At 39.2% G+C, this 24,649-nt stretch overlaps 1 protein-coding gene across 1 annotated transcript in view; it reads right to left on the bottom strand.

Annotated features, from left to right (window-relative positions):
• Positions 1-24,649, bottom strand: part of Cpne8 (copine 8) — a 180,782-nt gene that overhangs the window by 39,755 nt on the left and 116,378 nt on the right. Inside the window, exons 11-13 of the mRNA XM_051189672.1 lie at positions 20,696-20,771; positions 11,022-11,075; positions 9,913-9,974 (exon numbers count right to left, since the gene is read on the bottom strand). Of these exons, the coding sequence (XP_051045629.1) occupies positions 9,913-9,974; positions 11,022-11,075; positions 20,696-20,771 (192 nt within the window). The remainder of the gene's footprint in view (positions 1-9,912; positions 9,975-11,021; positions 11,076-20,695; positions 20,772-24,649) is intronic.

The raw sequence follows: 24,649 nt of genomic DNA on the forward strand, positions 1-24,649 counted from the left end.
CTGTGAGTCAAATATCAGCTATCCTGCATATCAGATATATACATTATGATTTATAATAGTAGCAAAATTACAGTTATGAGGCAGCAATGAAACCATTTTATGGTTGGGAGTCAGCACAACATGAGGACCTGTATTAAAGGGTTGGAGCTTTAGGGGGTTTGAGAACCACTGCTTTAGAGAAAACAGAATACTGAGTACCTGTGTACATTAAATAGATCGACAAGCTGCAGAAAGCAATTCTGAGAAGCCGGGCTTTGGTTCGTGTTAGTCCTCTCCTCTCAGGAGACACAGTTCTTTTTATACTGCCTTAGGATTTGTTTTCCTTCAATCATCTCTATACATATTGGCTAGTGTTCAGGGTCAAGCAATGACTGACCACTGCTTTCAGTTGGGGATGAACTGCTGTGGAGAGCTTCAAAACAGCACATCCTGTGACTTCCCAACACAGTCTGCTTGAGTAATAGCAAGGACACACTTTCCACACCCGCTTCTGTCACCTGTCCTTGATTAGCCCTTGTTTCCTCTCAATTTTCCCTCCTCAACGTCTAATTGCTCTCAAGAGTGAAAGTCTTTTCCAGATAGAAGCACGCTTTCCACAGCTGTTCTTTCAAGTAGATGATTACAACCCTCTCTACAGAAGCTCACACAGTTCAAAGAGAATTCCCTTTAGAGAGAGGATTGACCCCCAATTAGCAGGAGAAGGTTTATAGTGCTTTGAGAGCCCTCTGCTGGATCTACCCTCCTTCCATTCCCTCTTTAGTTTGCTTGGGTGTTTGCACTCTTATTATGCACCATGACTGAGAAACTGCCCAACACAAACATGATTAGCATCATTGCTTAGAATGAAATATATTCACCATTTCTCTGAATATTGAACATATCATACTGAGTGTGCTATCTGCAGAAAGACAAGCTAAAGGTGAAGGGCAATGCAAAACAATGAGGCTAGACATCTCTGGACTCCCAAGTCTATGTCATATTTACTTTATTAACTTCTACTATTTTCTATTTTACCGTTTTAGATGGGCATGCAAAGAAACCAGTTTCCATATGAGGTTTTCATGCATATATCATTTTTCTTGACCCTCTCCCAACTTTTCCTTTTACACATACAAATTTAGAATCAAGCATTAAAAAAAAACAAGTTTAAGAAGTCAGCATAAGTTCGGGTATGTTGTATCCTCATTCTCGTTGAATATTAGAAAGTCTTTAATTTCTTTCTTTATTTCTTCTTTGACCCAGGAGTGGTGCAATTGCACATTGTTCAGTTTCCATGAGTTTGCAGGTTTTCTGCTATTTGTATTGTTGTTGAATTCCAATTTTAAAGCATGGTGGTCCGATAAGATACAGGGGACTATTTCTATTCTCTTGTATCTGTTGAGGTTTGTTATGTCTCCTAGTATGTGGTCGATTTTAGAGAAGGTTCCATGTGGAGCAGAGAAGAAGGTATATTCTTTTGTCTTTGGATGGAATGTTCTATAGATGTCTGTTAGCCCCAGTTGAGACATAACTTCTGTTAATTCTTTTGTTTCTTTGTTGAGTTTCTGATTTGTGGTCCTGTCTAGTGTTGAGAGTGGTGTATTGAAGTCTCCCACTATAAGTATGTGAGGTTTTATATGAGCTTTGAGTTTTAGTAGTGTTTCTTTTACGAATGTGGGTGGCTTTGTATTAGGGGCATAGATGTTCAGAATTGAGACTTTGTGTTGATGGATTTCTCCTGAGATGAATATGAAATGACCGTCTTCATCTCTTTTGACTAGTTTTGGTTTGAAGTCTAGCTTGTTAGATATTAGGATAGCTACGCCTGCTTGCTTCTTATTTCCATTTGATTGGAAAATCTTCTCAGAATTGCTTTCTGCAGCTTGTCGATCTATTTAATGTACACAGGTACTCAGTATTCTGTTTTCTCTAAAGCAGTGGTTCTCAAACCCCCTAAAGCTCCAACCCTTTAATACAGGTCCTCATGTTGTGCTGACTCCCAACCATAAAATGGTTTCATTGCTGCCTCATAACTGTAATTTTGCTACTATTATAAATCATAATGTATATATCTGATATGCAGGATAGCTGATATTTGACTCACAGAGGGGTTGTGATCTACAAGTTGAGAACCACTGCTTTTAAGAGATTGGTACCTATTTATTATATGAGAAAATTGTGTCGTGCAGAGTTGGTAGTTTGGGCAAGGGTTTGTACTCAGAACCCTCTAGCTTGCTGTGATTCTGAAATTCAGGTTCTGTTTGGTGATAGCTTAGTGTTTTTATACTCAGAAAATTTCTCTCCATCACCTACTTCATCTTAAATTTTTTTAGCTCATTTTTATTTCGTTATTTTGCTATTACTTGCAGAACTTATTTTTTAGCTATCGTTTAAAAAGAAGAAGAGGTAATGTTGGTTTTTTGAGAAAATCAACAAGATTGATAAACCTTTATCCAAATTAACGAAAAAGCAGAGACAGAACATGCAAATTAACAAAATCAGAAATGAAATGGGGAACATAACAACAGACACAGAGGAAATCCAGACAATTTTCAGGTCATACTTCGAAAATCTGTATTCCACAAAAATTGAAAATTCAAAGGAAATGGACAAGTTTCTGGATAACTATCACTTACCAAAATTAAATCAAGAACAGACAAACAACTTAAATAGACCTATAACCCGAAATGAAATAGAAGCAGTCATCGAAAGCCTTCCAACGAAAAAAAGTCCAGGGCCAGATGGATTCAGTGCAGAATTCTACCAGACATTCAAGGAAGAACTAATACCACTACTCCTCAAACTGTTCCACAAGATAGAAACAGAAGGTTTATTGCCAATCTCTTTTTATGAGGCCACAATAACTTTGGTACCCAAACCTCACAAAGACACAACTAAGAAAGAAAACTACAGACCAATATCCCTGATGAACATCGATGCAAAAATACTCAATAAAATAATGGCAAACCGAATTCAAAAATACATCAGAGAAATCATCCACCATGATCAAGTAGGCTTCATACCTGGATTGCAGGGATGGTTTAACATACGAAAATCTATCAACGTGATCCACCATATAAACAAACTGAAAAAGAAAAACCATATGATTATCTCCCTAGATGCAGAAAAAGCCTTCGATAAAATTCAACACCCTTTCATGATAAAGGTATTAGAGAGGTCAGGGATAACAGGAACATACCTAAACATAATAAGAGCAATATACAGCAAACCAACTGCCAACATCAAACTGAATGGAGAGAAACTTAAGCCAATTCCTCTAAAATCAGGAACAAGACAAGGCTGTCCTCTCTCTCCATATCTCTTCAATATCGTACTAGAAGTTCTAGCTAATGCTATAAGACAACAAAAGGAGATCAAGGGCATCCAAATTGGAAAGGAAGAAGTCAAACTGTCTCTATTTGCAGATGATATGATAGTTTACATAAGCGACCCAATAAACTCTACCAGGGAACTCCTACAGCTGATAAACACCTTCAGCAAACTAGCAGGATACAAGATAAACTCAAAAAAATCAGTAGCCCTATTTTTTTCAGACGACAAAGAGGCAGAGAAAGAAATCAGAGAAACATCACCCTTTACAATAGCCACAAGCAACATAAAGTATCTTGGTGTAACGCTTACCAAACAAGTAAAAGATCTATATAATAAGAACTTTGTGACTCTAAAGAAAGAAATTAAAGAAGATACCAGAAAATGGAAAGACCTCCCATGCTCTTGGATAGGTAGGATAAACATAGTAAAAATGGCAATCTTACCAAAAGCAATCTACAGATTCAATGCAATCCCCATTAAAATCCCACCACAATTCTTCACCGACCTTGAAAGGATAATAATTAACTTTATATGGAAAAACAAAAGACCCAGGATAGCCAAAACAACCCTATACAATAAAAGAACATCAGGAGGCATCACCATTCCTGACTTTAAGCTCTACTACAGAGCTATAGTTCTGAAAACAGCCTGGTATTGGCATAAAAATAGACAGGTAGACCAATGGAATCGAATTGAAAATCCTGATATTAATCCATGCACCTATGAACACCTGATTTTCGACAAAACAGCTAAAATGATACAATGGGGCAAAGACAGCATCTTCAACAAATGGTGCTGGCACAATTGGATGAGGGTGTGTAGAAGACTGCAGATAGACCCATGTCTGTCGCCATGCACAAAACTCAAGTCCAAATGGATCAAAGACCTCAACATCAATCCAGCCACATTGAACCTCTTAGAAGAGAAAGTAGGAGGTACCCTTGAACAAATTGGTATAGGAGACCGCTTCTTGAACATAACTCCAGGGGCACAGACACTGAAAGAAACAATTAATAAATGGGACCTCTTCAAACTTGGAAGCTTCTGTAAGGCAAAGGACACAGTTGACAAGACCAAACGGCAGCCCACTGACTGGGAAAAGATTTTCACTAATCCTATATCCAACAAAGGGCTGATCTCCAAAATATACAAAGAACTCAAGAAACTAGTCAACAAAACACCAAATAACCCTATTAAAAAATGGGGTACAGAACTGAAGAAAGAATTCTCAATGGAGGAAATCAAAAAGGCTGAAAGACACTTAAGAAAATGCTCCACATCCTTAGCTATCAGGGAAATGCAAATCAAAACAACTTTGAGATACCATCTTACCCCTGCCAGAATGGCTAAAATTAGAAACACCAGTGATGACTTATGTTGGAGAGGATGTGGAGAAAGTGGAACACTCCTCCACTGCTGGTGGGAGTGCAAACTCATACAGCCACTTTGGAGATCAGTATGGCGGTTCCTCAGGAAAATGGGAATTAGTTTACCACAGGACCCGGCAATCCCCCTCTTAGGCATATACCCAAAGGATTCACATCAATGCAACAAAGACATCTGTTCAACTATGTTCATAGCAGCACTATTTGTAATAGCAAGAACCTGGAAGCAACCTAGATGCCCTTCAATTGAAGAATGGTTAATGAAGATGTGGCACATCTACACAATGGAATACTACTCTGCAGAAAAAAATAATGGTATCTTGAAATTCGCAGGCAAGTGGATGGCACTTGAAGAAACCATCCTGAATGAGGTAACCCAGTCACAAAAAGAGGAACACAGTATGTACTCACTCATATATGGATTTTAGACCTAGATCAAATGATCACCAGCCTATAATTCACATCACCAGAGGAACTAGGATACAAGTTGTATTCTAAGAGATTCATATAAAGTCCCTCACAGAACTGGGAAGGGACAAGTCCCCCAGACCTCAGGTATAGTGGGTGAGGACAGCTAATGGAGAGAGAAGTAGGAGAAAATGAGAGGGAGGAGAGGAAGGCATGTGTGACTAGGAGGATTGAGCCTGGTTAGGAATGGAAAATAGGAAAGAGAGAGAGAGACAGAGACAGAGAGAGAGAACATAAAAGAGGGAGCCAATATTGGTTTGAAGATAAAGTTGAACACAAAGAAAGGTCGAGGGAACTACAAGACTGCTCCCAACTAACAATCTCAGCTTCCGTGGAAAGGCTATCATAAATGCCCTTCCCCGGAGAGTGAGATCAACAACTAACTTCTCCATGGAGTCCTCAACTAATGCCTGTTGAAAATAGGAGCAAACACCCATACATAAACACTGAGTCAAACTAGAACCCAGAAGCAGATGGAGAGGACAAGACCATGCGGTAGAAGTACATAGAGACAGCTTACCTGAACAAGGAGGAGCTAAGGGCCACTAGACTGATAGCTGGGAAGCCAACAGAGGTCTGACTCGGACTCCCCTGAATATGGGTCTCAGCCAGAAGGTCTGAACAGTCTAAGAGACCTCAGACAGTGGAGCCAGGATGTATCCCTGGTGCACAAAAGGACTTTGCAAACATATCCCCCATGGAGGGATAACTGCCTTATTCTAGAGATAGGAGAGAAGCCCTAGTCCCTACTTCACAGGACCTGTCAGATCTACATGACCCCAACTGGATGGCATTCCCCTACATATTGTATTGTGGTGGGGGGTTGGGAGGGGAGGGTGTTTAGAGTGCATGGGAGAGGGTAGAGAGGGAAAAAGGGAGGGAAGGAGGGAGGGAGGGCTTGGGGGGAGGGAGGGAGGGAGGGAGAGGGAACTGGGATTGACATGTAAAATAATAATAAAAAAAAAAAAAAAAAAAAAAAAAAAAACGCTTTGACTCCAAAATTTAAGTTGAAGAACAAGTTACTGGGGAAAAGTATTTCTATTTTTGTTTCCACAGAAAATGAAAAGATGTGGATTCCTTCCAGACTAATGTGGTTTGATCACACCAGACCGCCTGAAACAGAGTACAAGCTGATCCTACATTCCAAACAGCTGGACAAAACAGCCCTACAGACTACAGCTAGGATATCTGAATCTTCTTCGAATCCCCCAAGACAGCGCCCCTTACCAGCAGGAAGTAGTTTGGAAAGAACGACGCCCAAATTCCCAAATATTGTGTATAAATGTTTGTTTTCATTTAATTGGACTTTGTTATATAAAATTAAATAAAAAATACTCTATATGCAAAAAAACAAAACAAAAAAAAAAAACAAAAAAAAAAAAAATGCCAAAAAAAAAAAAAAAAAAAAAAAAAAAAAGAAGTCAGCATAAAGGTGTCTTTCCAAAGTGTTGACTTAGATGAGATATTAAAGCATTCCCTGTTTATAGGAGGAAAGCTGGCTTTTATTAAGTTTATCTCAATTCAGAGCTGCAGGGTTTAGCTTTCCACTGCTTTGATTAATAGAAAACACTTAGATACCCCTACAAGGAATCCGTTAAAAAAATAAAAAGTCTTATCCATGCATATTCAAACAAGGAATCAGATTAGAAAAACTTTATATTGTTGCCTGCTCTGGCAAAGCATGCTCCCCAAGGCAACATTAAAAGTGATGCCATATATTTTATAAAATCCAAGGTGAACATTTTGCATTTTTGAAACAGCTTTAAGAATTTTAAAGGAAAATTATCATGGGGCTGATTTGTAAATTATCTGATTCTCAATTAGCCTTTCATACAAGGAACATCATGACATTCACTTTGGCCTTAAAATGAGCTTATGACACATGGGTAGCCCTTTCTCTTCCCCTCTTTTCCCATAAAGAATTTTATTTCTTGTAACCAGGATAGATTTATTTATAATATTTACAAGGTTTAGGGTCAGAATCAAGATGTGGGTAGGGCGAAGAGTACTGTCTGAAATCAGTGTTTACCTTCAAGTGGAACTTAATGAAAGGATGAACTTCATTGACTTGGTTCATTTGTTTCTCATTTCTCCCCATGTCTTTGAGAACTGAAAATCACCATCACTCATATTGTGGAAAGCAAATGTGATAAAGTATATTGATATTTTAAAGCCATTGAAGGCTTCAGGAAACAGTGGGTAGTATTTACTGAGGGTCAGAACTACACAAAATCCAACCCCACAGTTACTTTGAGGCAGGCATCATTATTTTTATTCCTATTTATTGGAAACAAACAGGTTATGGTGGGAAGAGGTAGATCGACTGTTTGAAACATGCAGTTAGGTTGAGACTCATGGCCATAATTATGCACTGCTGTAATCTCCAGCAACCCTTTCTTAACTGAATTATTCAAATTCTGTTCCAGAATTTGCCCACACAGTAGCTTTCCTGTGCCACTCTCTCCCACTCCTTCTATCATGACAGGAAGAAAATGAGCAGTTTATGCTTCCTCCGATCTCACTATTCCATCCTCCAGGTAGCAGTAGAATAAAAGTCCAGTAGCAGTGATTTCTGGGAGAGGCAGAAGCATTTTTATACTTTAATTTTTAACTTCTATTTCTTTTAAGAATATACATACTTTAATATCAAGTATGTATGAAACAAACTTTCTAGGATTTTTAATGTAAACAGCGGTAATATACAGTCTGAAATGCATTTTATTCCAAAAATACTAGAGAAACAACAAGTGAGTGCACTTCCCTCTTCCTTTACTCATGGGTGATATTTCACTCTCTGTGCCCTTGTGTATTATAAAGTGCATTTCATGAAGCATCAGTAGATAGGTCAGTACAGGATTGGGATTTATATTGCTCCGAGATTTTTAAAAAGCATGCTTAGATCTCCATGGCCATTTTTTACTAGAAACCCTGCATGCAATCCTGCTATCTCTTCTTTTTATCTTCTCCTTCTTTGTTTCTTCTTCTTTAATCATTTTGGTGATGGTCTAAGACACAGAGTAAAGGTGGATACAGAAGTTTTTAATTTAGCTAACGGTCATCTCACTGCACTAGAATCTCATCATAGCCTGAAGTGCTAGTTTGTTGTTTTTAGTGTCACCCTGTGAACAAAAGATCAGGTCATGTGTGCTAACTTTAAAGGAATCTCTTCTGACCTGTGCTGAAGAGATTCAGACCAGAGACCGAGCTCCTGGGAAGGGTAGCAAAGTGCTCCAAGATACCCTCATAGGCTGTCTTTGGTGAAAATCTCCAGCCCTTCAATGGGTCTAGAAGAGTGGGAAGGATATACAGGATCCTACAAAACATCATTTTTCAATGTTTCTCAGCAAAGGCTTCTGCAGAGACATGGAACCGTCTAAAATGAGAGCTGATAGGTTCTGGGGGAAGGGGAAGTCCTCATCTTTGGGAAGTATGACTACTAGTAGGTTGCCCATGCTCCAGTTGATGGCCCCACACACATATAAGGAATTAATCACACTTCGGAGGTTATCAAATTTCCTTTAAAGAAGAAGAGAGCTTGATGTAGGAAGAAGGCCTGTTGTGAGGGGGATCCAGGGGAAGTTTGGGGGGAGGGGAGACTGGAATTAGATATGATCATGTTTCATTATATACATGCATGGAATTCTCAAAGAGTAAATTTAAAAAGAAAAGTAAATTTAAAATGACAGTGAACTATTTAATTAGCAAATTTGGAAAACTAAAAGAAGTGATATTATTCAGTAAAGATTATGGTCTGGCAAACATTCATACACAGATGTTAAGAGTTATAGCCAGCATATCTTTTTAGCTATATAAATAATACATAATGAACGATACAAACATATTCCACATGATCTTGCAGCATCTTCTCTATGAAATGAACTTAAATTCTTGTTGAAGTGTAAAAAATGCTGTTCACCATGGTTTTATACTGTAGCCTCATTCTTAATTTTTTAAAAATGGATTTAATTGAAGAAAGTATCGTCCTCGGTAGTTTTATGACAACATAACAAAACTGAGTCATTTGAGAGGAGGGAACCTCAAGTGTTAAAATGCTTCCCTAACAGCAAGTTATAGGCAGGCTTGTAGTACATTTTCTTAGTAATTAATGAGGGAGGGAGGGTCCAGTCTATTGTGGGTGGTGCCATTACTGGGCTGCAGGTCCTGCTTTCTATCAGAAAGCAGGCTGAGCAATCCATGAGGAGCAAGCTAGTAAGCAGCACCCCTCCATGGCCTCTGCATTAGCTTTTGCCTCCAATCCAAGTTAAAGTTCCAAACCAACTTCCTATAGAAACTTCTCCCTACAAGTTGTTTTTGGTCATGGTGTTTTGTCAGAACAATAGAAGCCCCAACTAAGACAAAATGCAATGGTATGTGCAGCTCGGTTTTCTATGAAGGTCTGAAATAGAAGTGTCATCAAAATATTCAAAAGTAGAGCCCAATATTATGGTTTAGTGGGTAAAAGTGCCTGCTGCTAATCCTAAGGACTCAAATTACACCCCTGCAGGCCACATTGGGAAAGGACAGAACCAGTTCTTACAAGGTATCCCCTGAGTTCCTCCACATAGGCTCTGTAGCATAAGTGCACTGCTCCAGTACACAGGCTAACATTAAATAAATTATACATGCATACATACTATGTATACATATGTATGGACATATAACACTCAAAAGTGGTTCTCAGTTGCTTCTGTGGGCATGGCAACAATCTATACACAAAGAAATGCTGCACAGGTTTTAGTTGACTTACCCTCCTTTAATATAGTCCAGGAAGGAGACTTCTGTTTCCACCAAGAAAGACAGTAAAGTTACCTAGAGAGAGAGAAAGAGAGAGGGGAGAGGGAGAGGGAGAGAGAGGGGGGGAGAGGAAGAGAGAAAGGGAGAGAGGAAGAGAGAGAGGGAGAGAGGGAGAGGGAGAGAAGAAGAGAATATGAATTACTTGTCAGCATTTACTACAACCCAACATGGATTAGACATGGACAATTTTTCTACTAAAGAAAATATAATATTCTCTAACATTTTACAAATAACTAAAGACGTAATTATTTTTTAAAATCTGCCAGGACATGCATTTGAGGTTATCAGAAGGACAGGGATGAAAGGCAACATTAATTTTCTAATTCCTCTTTGTGACTGTGAGGAATAGCATGGAAGTCACCTGCAGGGACATAGTGCTGTTTCCCACTGTAGATTAGGACAAATGAAAAAGCTGGAAAGCAGTTGCAGCTACATGTGGACTCACCAAGCCAAGCTGCGCAAGAAATGGCCATTTCTGCTACTGGGCTCTAATAAGGCCATCTAGTATTGGGACATTTTAATGACTAATATATGATTAACACAAAACTTTAAAAGAAACTCAGGCCTTTGTTTCTTCTGAGGAAAGTTATTATTTTTAGGAAAAATACTTAGTTTTTCATTTTAATCTGAAAATAGGGTACTCTTGATTTTTTCGGTGTTCTGACTGCCTCTGCCTCGCCATCCAGTCCTGACCTCCCCAGCCTCCCCACAGCTGATATTTGAGAGTCTATCAGTGAGAGCATTGACCTCCCAGCTCAGGCTTAGGAGTCACTGAGGAATGTAGTCATTCTGAGTTTGGCCTTCGCTGGATTCCCTGCACTGAGTTCAACTGAATAGAGAGATCAGGACAGCACCTCAGCTTCCCTTGGTAGAAGCCAGCAGGGAGCCCAGGCACTGCCTCCACCATCTATTCTCCAGGACCAACCTCCCTGGGAAGATAGTGCTTCCAGTGCATGCCTTTGTTTTGAGAAGCTAAGTGAAGTAAACCTCTTCTGAGACGATCCCAGTGTACTCCAAACTGTTAAGTCATTTTGGTTAATAATATGGTTAAATATGACTTACTGTTCCTGAATTAGTGTATTTTTTCTTTTTTCCTTTCTTTTTGGGATTCACCACCTGGAAAAGCAAATCAAACAATTAAAATGTTAGGTACCGTCAGATTAAAAATGCATATGTTCCAGCTTGCCACGTTCACTTCTTGAATACTCACAGGACAGTGCCTTTATAGTATCTTGGGTAGTCACTTCACCAACTTCTCTGCTAAATTCTCTAGTGGCCACCTTTCAAACAAATCTTTTGTTCCTAATAGCTTTGATTCACCTTGTTTTGATTACCAAGGATCAGGCATGTATTTTATAAGAGTTTATTTTGTATATTTATTTATGTTTATGTATATGTATGTGTTTATGTATGTATGTGTGAATGATTGTGTAAGCACATGTTTGTGTGTGCAAATGTGTGTGTGTGTGGCTGTCTGCCACATGCATGGGGGTGCTGTGGACAAAGTTCCCAAATAAAAGCTCCTGCCAGGCTGATCAGAATTTTACTGGTAGTGGAGAGGTGGTATGACAGGGCAATGCAGTGCAGAGGTTCCTCATATTACAGTCTTGCTGAGGCCATTTCAGGTTTAACTGGAGTTTAATCTCCATAATAGAGAATCCCCTAGGAAACTATCCAACTGCATTCTAAGAACTGAGGCTAAGATGCCCCAGCTAACTTGGCTTCTGTTAAATTGACTGCTTCTTAGAAGACCCCTGTAGCTGCCAAGTAAGACACCAGACATTTGTAGACAAGATGTACTTCTTGCCTTCAAAGACCTTTTCTCTGGACACTTGAGGCTCTACCTGTATCCCTGAATATCTAAGTGTAGTACCAGCTGGCTGGAACTAAGACTTTCAATTGGCTATCATCTGTTTCTGAATGGTCATCTAGGTAGGCTCCCTATAACAGCTGGGATGTTGCCAGTCCAAAGGCAAATTATCTCCAGAAAGCTTTAGTCCTCTTAATAGATATGTGTTGGCCTCCACTGAACCTGACCTAACAGCTTTGTGAACATTAGTAAATCATTTGGTATGTATAAACAAATGTGTTTAACTTGGAATGTGTTAACTTCTCAGACCTCTACTTTCCAGAAACTACAAAACTAAGTGTTCCATCAACAGTGTGTGAGACTTGCAATAAAGATGTCTCCCAATTGCCTGCATCTCACCTCCCTGATGCTTCTGCCAACATATTTTCTTTTTACTGTGTATTCAAACTTTATATTTAGTAATAGCATATTTTTTGGGAACTGAATTTACTACTATTCAGTGAGCCAACTTGCAACACTGGGTTTTAGGAGGTCCATATTGTAGGATGTCCAATTCAATACAGTTAATTAAAAAAAACTTTACTTACAGAATTTCATACAAACATATTTTAACATTCACATTAATATAAGGTCTACCGATGTATTCCTTATGAAGTCTTCATTTATGACTTTCTCTGTTATTGTGAAAAATTTCACAATATGTCTTCCCCTTTGGAACACAGAATTTAGAGTAAGCTAAATCTATGTTCCCGGGCTGTAGTCACTTATATTTGGTTCTAGATAAAGTGTCTCTTTTCATTTTGGGGTTAGAGATATGCTTCTGCAATGTGAGTGTCAAGAGACAGGAAGAGGACATAGGATTCCATGCACCTGGAGGTATAGGCAGTTGTGGGTACAGACAATGAACCCCAGTGTCTTTGGAAGAGAGGCAAGTGTGGTTGACCACTGAGCCCTCTCTCCAGGGTCAGACATATCTTCTGGATTTAAATGAGGCCTTTAAGATTGAAGTATCTAAATAATAACAAATTCCTTGAAAAGAATAATAAATAAATGAGAAGAAAAATAAACTGCAACCCAATGGTGGTAGCATATACCTGAGAAATATGAGATAGGATGATTGCTAAGTTGAGGACAGTCTGTGTTACACAAGGGGGAGCTAACCCTGAGACCCATGTTCAGGGGTCAGAGTCAGTCCAGTGCTGGATTCCCAGCTATCAATCTGGGGGCCCATTAACTCCTCCTTGTTTAGGTCAGCTGTCTCTGTGTGTTTCTGTAGCCTGGTCTTTTCCTCCCTCTCTGCATCTGGATTCCAGTTTGGCTCAGTGTTTAGCTGTGGGTGTTTGCTTCTGTTTCCATCAGCTACTAAATGAGGGCTCCATGATGGTGGATACGTTAGTAATCGATCTCATTATCAGGGAAGGACATTTATGGTAGCCTTTCCACTGATGCTCAAATTGTTAGTTGGGGTCAGTCTTGTAGGTCTCTGAACATTTCTCTAGAGTCAGTTTTCTCTTCAAACTTATAATGGCTCCCTCTTTTATGGTCTCTCTCTCTCTCTCTCTTTCTCTCCCTCTCTTTTTTCTCTTGTCTATTCCTTCCCTGACTCAATCTTCCTAGTCCCACATTCTTTCCTCTTTTTACATCTCCCTTTTATAAGCTTGAAGCACTTAGGAGAGATCTGTATCCCAAACTCCTAAACGAAGTTTGGATAACCTCAGAAAAGGTTTAGGTTAATGATGCAAAGAGGCCTTCAGTCTATCTGCTTTAGTTCTGAGTCCTGAAAAAGAATGCCCAGAGTGGCAAGAAGAGATGTGAAATAGACGGCCTATTAAACACTGTCTCATGAGCTCTTGGGAAATCTTAAAGAAACCTCAGATCAGCTTACCAGCCTTCAGGACCAACTGTATTCTTTGGCTACTGCGATACTCCAATATTGAAGAGGACTAAACAGTCTAACTACTGCTATGGATGGAACTTATGCCCTCCTCCAGGAACAATGCTGCTCCCACATCAACCAATTCTATCTGGTTCCAGATTGGGCTCAATGATGCAGAGACCAGACAACAATTCAGTGACAAACCTCCTGTGAATGGCCTTTGGCTCCCTCCCACTTTGGCTCCCCACTTTGATCTCTCAATTCTCCTTAACCTCATACTTAAAGTTTTACCTTGTCTTTTAACTATCTCCTTTAAAATGACCAGACTCCCCTCTATACATGAATGATAATATTCCACACAAGCCTCCTAGTGGCTCACACCCTACAACAATTCTATTCCTTCAAGTTGGATCTGCAAGATGACCTTTTAGATACTGTGGAGGAGCTCTGGCTGCAAGGAATCTTCAACCCATGATATGATCTCTACTTTGGTCTCCTATTTCCTCCTGTTCCTTGCCTTCAGTGCTTCATATCCCCATTTTTTTTTTTTTTTTTTTTTGTTCTGCTAGCTTACATCAGAGCAGCTTTCCTGGCAGTGGGAGCAGTTACTCTCATCTGAATCACTGTCACCTGAGGGACTTGGAAGGAAAAATTTCTTCTAGAAGAAATTCTTTAATAATGTATTTATTTTTATTTTATGAGAATTTTTATATGTTTTGCCTGCATGTACATCTGTAAGAGTGTTGAATTCTACGGAACTGGAGTTACAGAAATTTGTGACCTGGCATGTAGGTGCTGGGAACTGAACCTGGGTCCTCTGGAAGAGTAATCAGTGCTCCCAACCACTGAGCCATCTCTCTAGCCACTCTAGCAGCCTTCTTTTTTCTTTTGGAGAGAGACTTTATTAAAGATGTTTTTAAAACATGTAAGACCTTCCCTGGGAAATTCTGATTGGCCAATTTTTCTGGAGTATAAAGCAGATACTTGTGTTTACTGTGTCCAGGTTCTAGGGATGAAAATGGGCCTGGAAATCCCTGAGCTGAGGAGTTCTATGAACAGGAAGTATCCTCATGCACCCTCAGAATGGAGCTCTTGGTTGGCCAATCTGACACCTTCATAAACATAAAGTTAACTGTACATATGACCTCATTTAATTTTTGTGTGAGTATATGCATGTACATTGTTCATGTGTGTGTGCATGTATGTGCATGTGTGCTCCAACTTATTTTCTTGAGTCAAGGTCACTAACTAAACCTGGCACTCACTGTAGGCTAGACTGGCAGGCCAGCAAGCTCTCAGGAACTGATTCCACATTCCTCTCTCCTACACAGCATTGGGGTTATGTATGTGTGTTGTTTTGGTTTTGTTTTGCTCTGCTTTTTTTCTAAACTCAGTCCAAACATAGGTCCTCATAGATGTGCTGTAAGCACCCTACCCATGGAGTCGTCATCCCAGCCGTAACCCATTAATAAAGAGGAAAAGAGCTAATGAGTGAGTATCCCTTCATTTACACATTCACACATCCATACATGGGTGTGGAATTAACCAACATCTACATTAGTGCCAAAGGCATAAATTAGACTGGCTGATACCCACCCCCCCTTGAGCAGAATATTCTCTTCCTGAATCACAAGTTACAATATAATCAGCTGCCTTATGATTTGCAAGAGCATATGCAGAACATGAGGGTTTGGAGGCCATTGTCTTCCAGCAGCAGGGTTTGATGAATGACCATCACGAAACTCAGACTTGCCTCCTTCCCCAAGAAGTGGTAGATACTTTCAGAGACCTGAGACTTGGGAGTTCCCATTTCAGGCCTCAAAGTGATCTTAGAACTTAGAAGATGCTGGGAAGAACTAAATGTCCCAAAGCATACCCAGTCCCTATCTAGATGTCTATGTAGAAACTTTAAAGATAACCCTTGCATTTAGCCCATAATGTCCTCTAGAAAACATTATTCCTTCAGGCTTAGCATTAGCCAATGTCAACAACCAGACTCTGGCTTAATACATTGTGGGTCATTGCCCTAGGTGTACATATGAGTACCAGACACTGAATATAAGTCACCTTAGCCACTGTGGTCAACAGCAAGCAATTGGTTTATCTCCTTTTCACACTCATCCCCTGGCCACATAGCAGCTTAAAAGTAGAAACTGTAGCTCCAGATTCTAGCTTATATTGTGTCTTAATCAGCATCATCAGCATGCCTCTGCAGTCCCAGCACCAGGGTTTTTTGTTGTTTTGTCTTTTGTTTGTTGTTTTTTTAACCTGGAAACTGAATAAATGTCCAAGGAGCTATGAAGTGTTCAATTGTAGATAATTTGTGTGAGATGTTCCTAGAGCAAAGATTCAAATCACTAGTGAAGTTCTTTTATGACCTCTCAGAAGTCTAAAAAAACAACTAACTTTATTGAATGATTTGTTCTTCAAGAACCAGAAATGACTTTCCAGGCTCCCAAGATGGAAGGAATTCTATGGTTCTCTCTAAAAATCTTCATCATTCCTACCTCGTGGTGTGTATATTCTACATAATCCTCAGGAATATTGATGTGTACTTTCTTCCTGTGATCCTGTTATAAATTGCACAGCACAATTAATTTTAAGATTAGGATAGGGAATGGGATTGTGGCTCAATGGTGCCAAGCATTTATGAGGCCCTGGGTTCAATGTCCTACATGGAAGAAAGGAAAGGAGGGAGGAAGGGACAAGCAGGAAAGGGACATTGAGGAGAGGAGACATGAAGCGATGAGAGGAGAAAAACCAGATGGGATGAGAGAGAAAACAGAGGACAAAGGAAAGGAGATAGGTAAGGAAGAACAGGAAGATGGAGAATAGTTATTTGGGGGGGGGTGGAATATACCTAATCAAATGAAGCTTTAAAAGCAACTGGGCTCTTCCTGAAGTCACAGATCCCAAGTGTTAGGATATTCAACCCAGAAGACCTATTGCTGGCTTTTAGAGTGGAGGACACCATGACAAAGAATATGGGCAGTCTGAGAACCAAACAGAGGCTCCTTTTTGCAGCCAGTAGAATCAGGAACTTCAGTGTCATACTAACAAGAAACAAAATTCTGCTACAACCTTGTTAGCTCAGAAATATGGTCAAACAACATTTTGATTTCAGCCTCAAGAATCTCCAAAGAGAAACCCCAGCTATGCCATGCTCTCATCTACTGAACTGTGCTGATAAATGCTGTGGCCTGACATTGCTAAATGTGTAGCAATATGTCCTGTGTCATAGATGACTAACAGCCTCTGGCCCATCTCCCTGTCAGTTGGTGCACTTAGTGGAGAGAGTGGCATAGACAATTGTCCCAAGAAATGGGCCTGAGGACCTGTCTAGCAGCGTTCTTTTACCTCACTGTACAACATATAATCCTTGGCTTTATACACTGCCACCCTAACTTTACTTCTGTTAGGATGATGTTCCATTTTTTACTCAAAGTAAAATATCCTCTCCACTTGGTACAAATCCCATCCTGATCATTCTCTGGACTCTGCTCTTCCCTTAATCTCCACACAAGAGAGCCAGTAACTCATCTTAATCAGGAATCATCAGTTCTTAAAGGGGTCCTGTTCCAATTAATCAATTGTTGGGCCTGACTGCCCACTAAGGTCCAGCATTACTTGCCTGCCTCACCCCCTCATTACTATGTATCCACACTGCTCTCATGCTACATCCTTACACCTACCCCTTTCCAGGTCCTATATCCATAACAGACCTACCAAGACAGTGCTAATTTCCCCAGCCTCTTACTATTGCCTGCTATTTCCACAATCCTAAGTGATGAGACATTTCTCTCCTCCAACTTAACAACTCAATTAGCATCTTTCCCATTCTGGCCCTGCTCACCCCTGACAAATACCCTCAGCTCTTCAAGACCCAATAGGAATTTTTCCCTTGTCCTATGTATGTACACCCATCCCTCTCACAGCTCCTCTCTGTCCCTCCCACTTCTTTTCTGGCTCCACCATCACTGTCCTAGGTTATCTCTGTTTCACTTTGTAACCAAAGTTTCTCCAGGAGTACATGATGGTGTTAATAGGACTCACTGCAGCTGATCAAGTTAAAGTCCTCCTCCTGCGACAAGAAGTCAACCCAACCTATCCCCTCAGATCCTGGGGACAGAGCCTATTTGCCTCTCACTGGAATCCCCCTTCTGTAGGAAGTAGCTAATGAGAGGATAAATTGCCCCTTCCTTTTATCTGTTCTTGGGACTGGGATTACTGCTGTGTGTTGCCATGCCCAGATGTCCACTGACATCTTAAAACTGCACAATGCATTATGTTTAACTCCCTTCAGCCTGATTCCTAATGATAATGTTTATTAAAGAAGAAAATATTTACTTTGAACTAATGGCACCGACATCCCTCCAGGACATTTAATAAGAAAAATCCCTATTTAGCTTCTTTGTCATCTCATCGATTGTCATATTCAGGCTAAGCACTTATATGTGCACAGAATATCTGATGCTACTTTCATTGCCTATATAGTCTTAATATCCTCTCTTTGAAAATTTTTAGTAGGAAAGAGTATTATTCCTTCTTTGTCTGTGGCTGGGATCTTTCTTGGGCTCAGTTCAGCCTCTATAATTTCATAGGTCAATCTGTACACTATCTGTTCCAAGCACAAACAAATGACACTATGCCTGTCTTGCTATCACACACAGAAATTTCATGCATCTCTGTGTGCCCAGAGGGATGCCAAGCCCAGTAAAGAACATAGAATGCAGAATAATGAAAAAACTTTAATCAGCCAATGAATGAATGAATGAATGAATGAACAAAGTATGAGTGGAATACAAACCTAGTGAATCCTCCATTCTTTACGGAAGTCACCCTGGTGGCGAAGAGGTGTCACCATCCACTAAATACTGAGTTATACCCTTTTGTCACTTATATGCATTAAATTTTTGAAAATGTATAGAGGATGTTCAGATAAGGGTGATCAAGGGTCCACAGTGTTTATATCCCAGATTTGGTGGCTGACGCAATTCCAGCATGTGTGGTGTATATGGGTTTCTTCAGTGACTATGTAGGGCCCTCAATCTCTACCTAAGGTGCTGAGGAACACTATGCACATCATAGTTCACTGGTATAATGCTGTGCCAATAACAGAAAAAATGAATAATTCTTTCTCTGATTAGGAAATGGTTGATTAGCGGTATATAGGGAGCAAAGCATAGCAGTTGAAGCACAACAGGTTAGGATTTGTATATAAAAGAAGAAAACATTCCCCAAGACATAAACAGGGATGACATCAGGGGACATGCTAACACAAAGTGGCAAGGTCTTCCAAAGCATCAACCTTACACAAAGAACTACAGGCAATGAAGGAATGCAGACAGCAAGAGAAATAGTCTTACCAGATAAGAGGACACCAATGGGATATAAAATGCCATAACACATAGTATCTACATATCTACATACAAGTAACATATCTTAACATATCTACATACAAATAACATTATACAGATTTTGAAGATGGTATTTATATATTCAGGAACACACACATACACACACACACACACACACACACACACACACACACACACACACACACGCACCAAAAATTAAAGAAAAAGAGGCCAAACATTACAGATTTTGGAGAGAGTAAGGATTAATACATATGAGAGGGATTAGATAGAGGAAACATAAAGGGGGAAAATGATGCTAATTTTATTTTTAACTTTAAAAATGAAAAATGGCTTCCAGGGATGACTTAGTGGTTAAGAGTATTGCTGCTTTTCTAAAGGATATAGGTTCTGGTCCAAACACTCACATAAGGCAGCTGACAACCACCTGTATCCCCAACTGCTGGGGATCTGACCTCTGCAGGCACATGCACACACACACACACACTCACACACACACACACACACACACACACACACACACACACAGAGAGAGAGAGAGAGAGAGAGAGAGAGATACATATACTTAAAAGTAAATTAAAACTATGTAAGAAAAAAATCTTCCTAGGCAAATATTAAAAGCTCAAAATCAATAGGCCTTGTGACTTAAGAGCAAGAATAAAACAGAACCAATTGCCTGTAGCACTACAGGGCTTTGGGGATTAACCTAACTGGAGCAATGAATGAATGGAGAAAAGGACACACACAGAGACAGAAATACACAAAGGCTGGGATGAAAGGGAGGATGGATGCTGCTTTGATGGAGCTCACCAACCACAGCAGCAACCCATAGACCTCAGCACATCATTTTATACATCAGAATCAAGGAGACAAGTTGATGGTATAAAGTGAACAAGGAGGAGGGTGTAGCTAATCTTGGTAGGAGGTCTCTATAGGGAAGCCCTCTCAAGCAGCAGTGGAGCAGAAAACTATGGTTGAAAGGTTCTTCATACACTTTCATGTAAGGAATACGGTTTTTCCTCCCGCCGCTGGTCTTATCCTGCCACCGCGCCAGCCCCAATTAACACACAGAGACTCTGTATTTGATATAATGCTGTAGGCCTGGTTACTTGTTTCTTATCGGCTAGCTCTGTCTTAAGTATTAACCCATTTCTGCTGATCTATGTATTTCTCTTATTGGGGAGCCGGCCAGCATACTGCTTTCTCCAGACTCTCCATCTTGACCCCTCCTTACTACTTCCTATTTCCTCCTTGTCTCCTAGTCCCTCCTATCTTCCTTTCAACTATTGGCCAACAGTGCTTTATTCATTAACCAGCATGAGAAACATTTACAGAATGACATCTCCCATCACTTTCAACATTTTCACTCGGACAAGAGGAAGGTTTTGCCACCCCTCAACAATCCATATTCACTAGGCTTCATCTGCTTTATAAATACCTCCATTAATATGTTATCTAAAACAATCATTTAATTAAAGAAATAAGTAAAAGAATATTGAAGGAATAAATTGACTTAACAAATGTAAAGATTATAAATGTATTTGTGTATATATTATCACACATACACATGCACTTGCATGTTCTCATTTAATCTTTGGCAAGTATCTTTTGAACGCAAAACAGTGCAAAGCAAAAACTGCTTACACCACAGGAGGTAAAGCCAAATGCCTCTTACCTCATAGACATTGAATTGTGACTGTCCTCTGGAAAGTTCCCGATAGCTTGTTGTAAATTCTCCAATGAAATCATGACTGAAAGTGAGAGGAGAAAAAAAGTAGGTGGCATTAGCCTTGCTCAATTCTCATTCATATTTCAAAACATTTTATGTAGCAACAGTTTATTGATTATGAAAAATGTTTAATATCTTAATGAGCACAACTTTATAATTTAGACAATCTCTTGAGAGACTGATATATAATTTCATTGTTCCTTAATTTAAAATTCATAATCAACAACTATATTTCATTAATATTCAAATATTTAACTTACTCATCAAAGTTAGTACTTGAGACATGAAAAATAGCTTTAATGATATTCATGTCTTCCAAATGATCAATTATTTCACTAAGTTTGAAACATACTGCTGAGAAATTAGTTACTAACATTTGGTCCTCAGGCAATTGTAATACACCAAAGGAAGAACATATATTTTCAGGGAACTGGAGAGTGTGGTCAACTTGACAGAATGTAGAAACACCTGAAGATGGCCCTCTGAGCCTCTGAGATGATACTCTAAGGAGTATCATCTGATTGTGCAGATCGCAGAGGGAAGACTCACTCCCTGTGGATGAACCTTCCCTGCGTGTGTCCTGGAGGTATATGCAGAGACAGGGAGCTGTGCAGCAGCATGCATTCACTACTCAACACTGATGAGTCACGTGACTAGCTGATTCAAACCCCTGCCACCTTAGCTTTCTAGTCATAATGGGCTGTACCTTAAACTGTGAGTAAGAATAAGCCCCTTCTCCCTTAAGTGGCTTCTGTCAGAATATTTTATCACAGTAATAGGAGAGGAATCTGTGGCAGAAGATAAAATACTGTAATAAACAAAAGTAGTTTCATTTGTGTCACAGTAATTTTTGTGTCACAGAACCATAAACTGTTCATTGTCATAAGTGGGTAGTCCCGTAAACCCTATCTGAATCTAATGGTTAGCTGGAAATCTCTAAAATGTCACGAACCTTCCCTGGTGACCAGTGATAAGCTGTGTTTAACTAACCAAAAATTTAATGACAGTATATAATATTTTCAAGAAAAAAATTAACTGGAATCAATTACACAAAATTTTTATTACAAGAGAATATTTTCTTTTTCATTTTATTTAAATTAATTTTTAAAAATTTAAAAAATTACCAACTGCAGTTCCCCCCTCCTTTCCTCCCAGTACTCCCTCCCATTTCCTATCTACTCCCTTCCCCAGCCATTCTTCCTCTTCCATTCAGAAAGAGGCAGGCCTCTTATGGGCTTGAGCAAAGCAGGGAACATCAAGTTGATGCAAGTCAGTGCTCCTCCCCATGTGTTAAGGCTGGGAGGTAATCCAGCATGGGGAACAGGTTTCCAAAAGCCAGCTCAGCACCAGAAACTGGGCTTGATCTCACTGCTAGTAGCCTTACAAATCATATGAAGTGTAACTCATTTTGATATCCAGCAATCTAATTCACTTTATGTGAAAGGCCAACACATCCAACCCAATGTTTTATGTGGGGTCTCCTTTTTAGAGCAGTCTAAACTTGAATTCTGTAATTGATGTTCAAATTTATATTTACATACATGAAGATGTCAAAGGAGAGTGTTGAAGTTAATAGTGTGTTACAATAATAATGCCAAATCCCTAGAACGGTCTTTCAAGTTACACATGAAAAAGTACACAACAGAACTTTAGTACTGGTACTTCAGATTTTCTATGTGTCTTATGAAATTTGGATAAATAAAACAATTCTTTTTACTATGGGAAGCACAGTCTTATACTCATGATGTCTTTTTTAAAAATGTTGCAATTCTCTTGAGTCCTAGTGATTTTATTTAGAACCCAGTCTCTTCCCCATGCAACTTTCAGGTATCTTAAATAGTAACCATGGAGATGAAAAGTGCTGAAGCACTTCAAAGGCTGTGAGGCTGATGAGTGTGATCTGACCTGTAACACTGAGCTCTCACTGAACAGTGGTGGGAATGGAGAATAGAGACCTAACACCTTGTGTGTTGGTCTATTATCTGTGTCTGTCGATTGTTTAAAATTCAGTAGTCAGATCTTGATTGTTAGCACTCCATTTCTGCATTCAACACTTATCACACACTTGACAGAGGATGAAATTAGGTAATCCAGACTCAAATTCAGTAGCATCTACATACAAAGAGTCATTATGTTTGTGAACCTCCTGGGTCCAATCACAGGGCACAGGCTGATAACAACCACACTGAACTCACTGAAGAACTTCCTAAGACGGGGTCTCAATATTTGGGTGTTTTGAGCTACATATATTTGTTACTCTTTACAAAACTGAGGGATGTACAATTGGGGCAACCTGTTTGTTCTCAATGGTGGAAACATATCTTTGAAGCTTCTGAACTGGGTGATTAGCTCTGGATGATAGCTAGACATTCTAAAATGAAGAGAAAATGTTTCTCCTTTGCATTACGTACTACAGAAAGTAGAGCCAAATTTGTGATTTATTTCTAGCAAAATGTAGCCTATGCTATCCTCTACAGAATCCTGTTTCCTACTCCTACTACTTTACCCCAATGTCCTGACTCAATCTCTTTTCTTATATGCACCTCTTGAAGATGTCTCATATTTGTTCAGAACAAGATAGACCATGAGGAAATGAAAAAATGAATAAAGTATTGTTCCCCATCTCAACATGATTCAAGATATTTTAGAAATACCAAATTTATGCTTAACTGAAATATCCTTTTATTATAATACTATGCACTTTGTCAAAAATTACATGGCAGTGCACAAGACAATACATCTATATGATAGAGAAAACACACCATTTTACCCAATAGCAATGACTGAATAAGAGTAGAAGATTTGTCAAACTTCATTAAAAAAAATAGCTGTAATGTTGCCAAACCTAGATGCAAACACAGCTTGTGTCAACTAATTCTGAAGAATAGCAGAGGTGATCGGTTTAGTTTAAACGCATAAATAAGTTTTTTGTTTTTTTATCATTCCCAGCTTTTATACACTGTTCTATTTCAAATTTCAAACTGCTAGGGAAACTACAAATGCTTCTAAAATATTCAAATTCTTTTAAGTTTACTTTTAAAATATTGGTGTGTATGTGTGTATGTAGTAGGCACATGTGCCTGGGTGCATATGACTGTGGATGCTCATGGAGGCAAACAAGGGTGTGGGTTATCCTTATTACCCTCTACCTATTCCTTTGAGTCAAGGCTTGTGTTTTCTGCATCAGACTGGAGGGTAGAAAGACTGGTCTCTACTCATCAAAGCTGGGATTATAGGTTTGTGTTTAATGCCTGAACTGTGATATAGATACTGGCATCCACAGTCTGATCTTCATGATTGCACAAGCCCTGTAACTGCTGAGCCATCTCCTCACTCCCATGTATGCACATTTAGTATTCTCTACTTTGATATTAGTGTCCTCTACTTTTTTTCCATCTATTATCGCTGGATTATATAAGATTCAAATAAAATTAAACTTGCTTTGGTAATTCATCTGTTTATTGTGCTCAATATATTATTGCTACATGTAGAAATATGGTGGAAAGTTATCACAATTAAATCACAAGCAGCAATTTCCTTGTGATTTTAATAATAATGTTTTCAATACTTTGTATTCATTTAATTGTAACTAAATATTTTTGTTCTCTATCTGCATTTTCAAAGTGTAGTTTGGTGCCTTTTGTATGAATTATATCTGTCTACATGCTGATTGTTCACATTTTTAGAAAATATGTGAAAAGTTTGAGGCAATAAATTAAGAGATATTTAGAACAAAATGATGGCTACAATCACTAGCAATTTCACTGAAGAAACTAGTTTTGAGTCAAGGGTTGAATAAAATCTATGAATCATAATCACATCTATGTTTTGCTGCCAGCAGAGAGTGGCACATTGCCAATGTGATTTATATTTACGCTTGTCTATGAATACAGACATCAC

The sequence above is a fragment of the Phodopus roborovskii genome, unplaced genomic scaffold (genome assembly GCF_943737965.1).
Source record: "Phodopus roborovskii unplaced genomic scaffold, PHOROB, whole genome shotgun sequence".
Classification (NCBI taxonomy): Eukaryota; Metazoa; Chordata; class Mammalia; order Rodentia; family Cricetidae; genus Phodopus; species Phodopus roborovskii.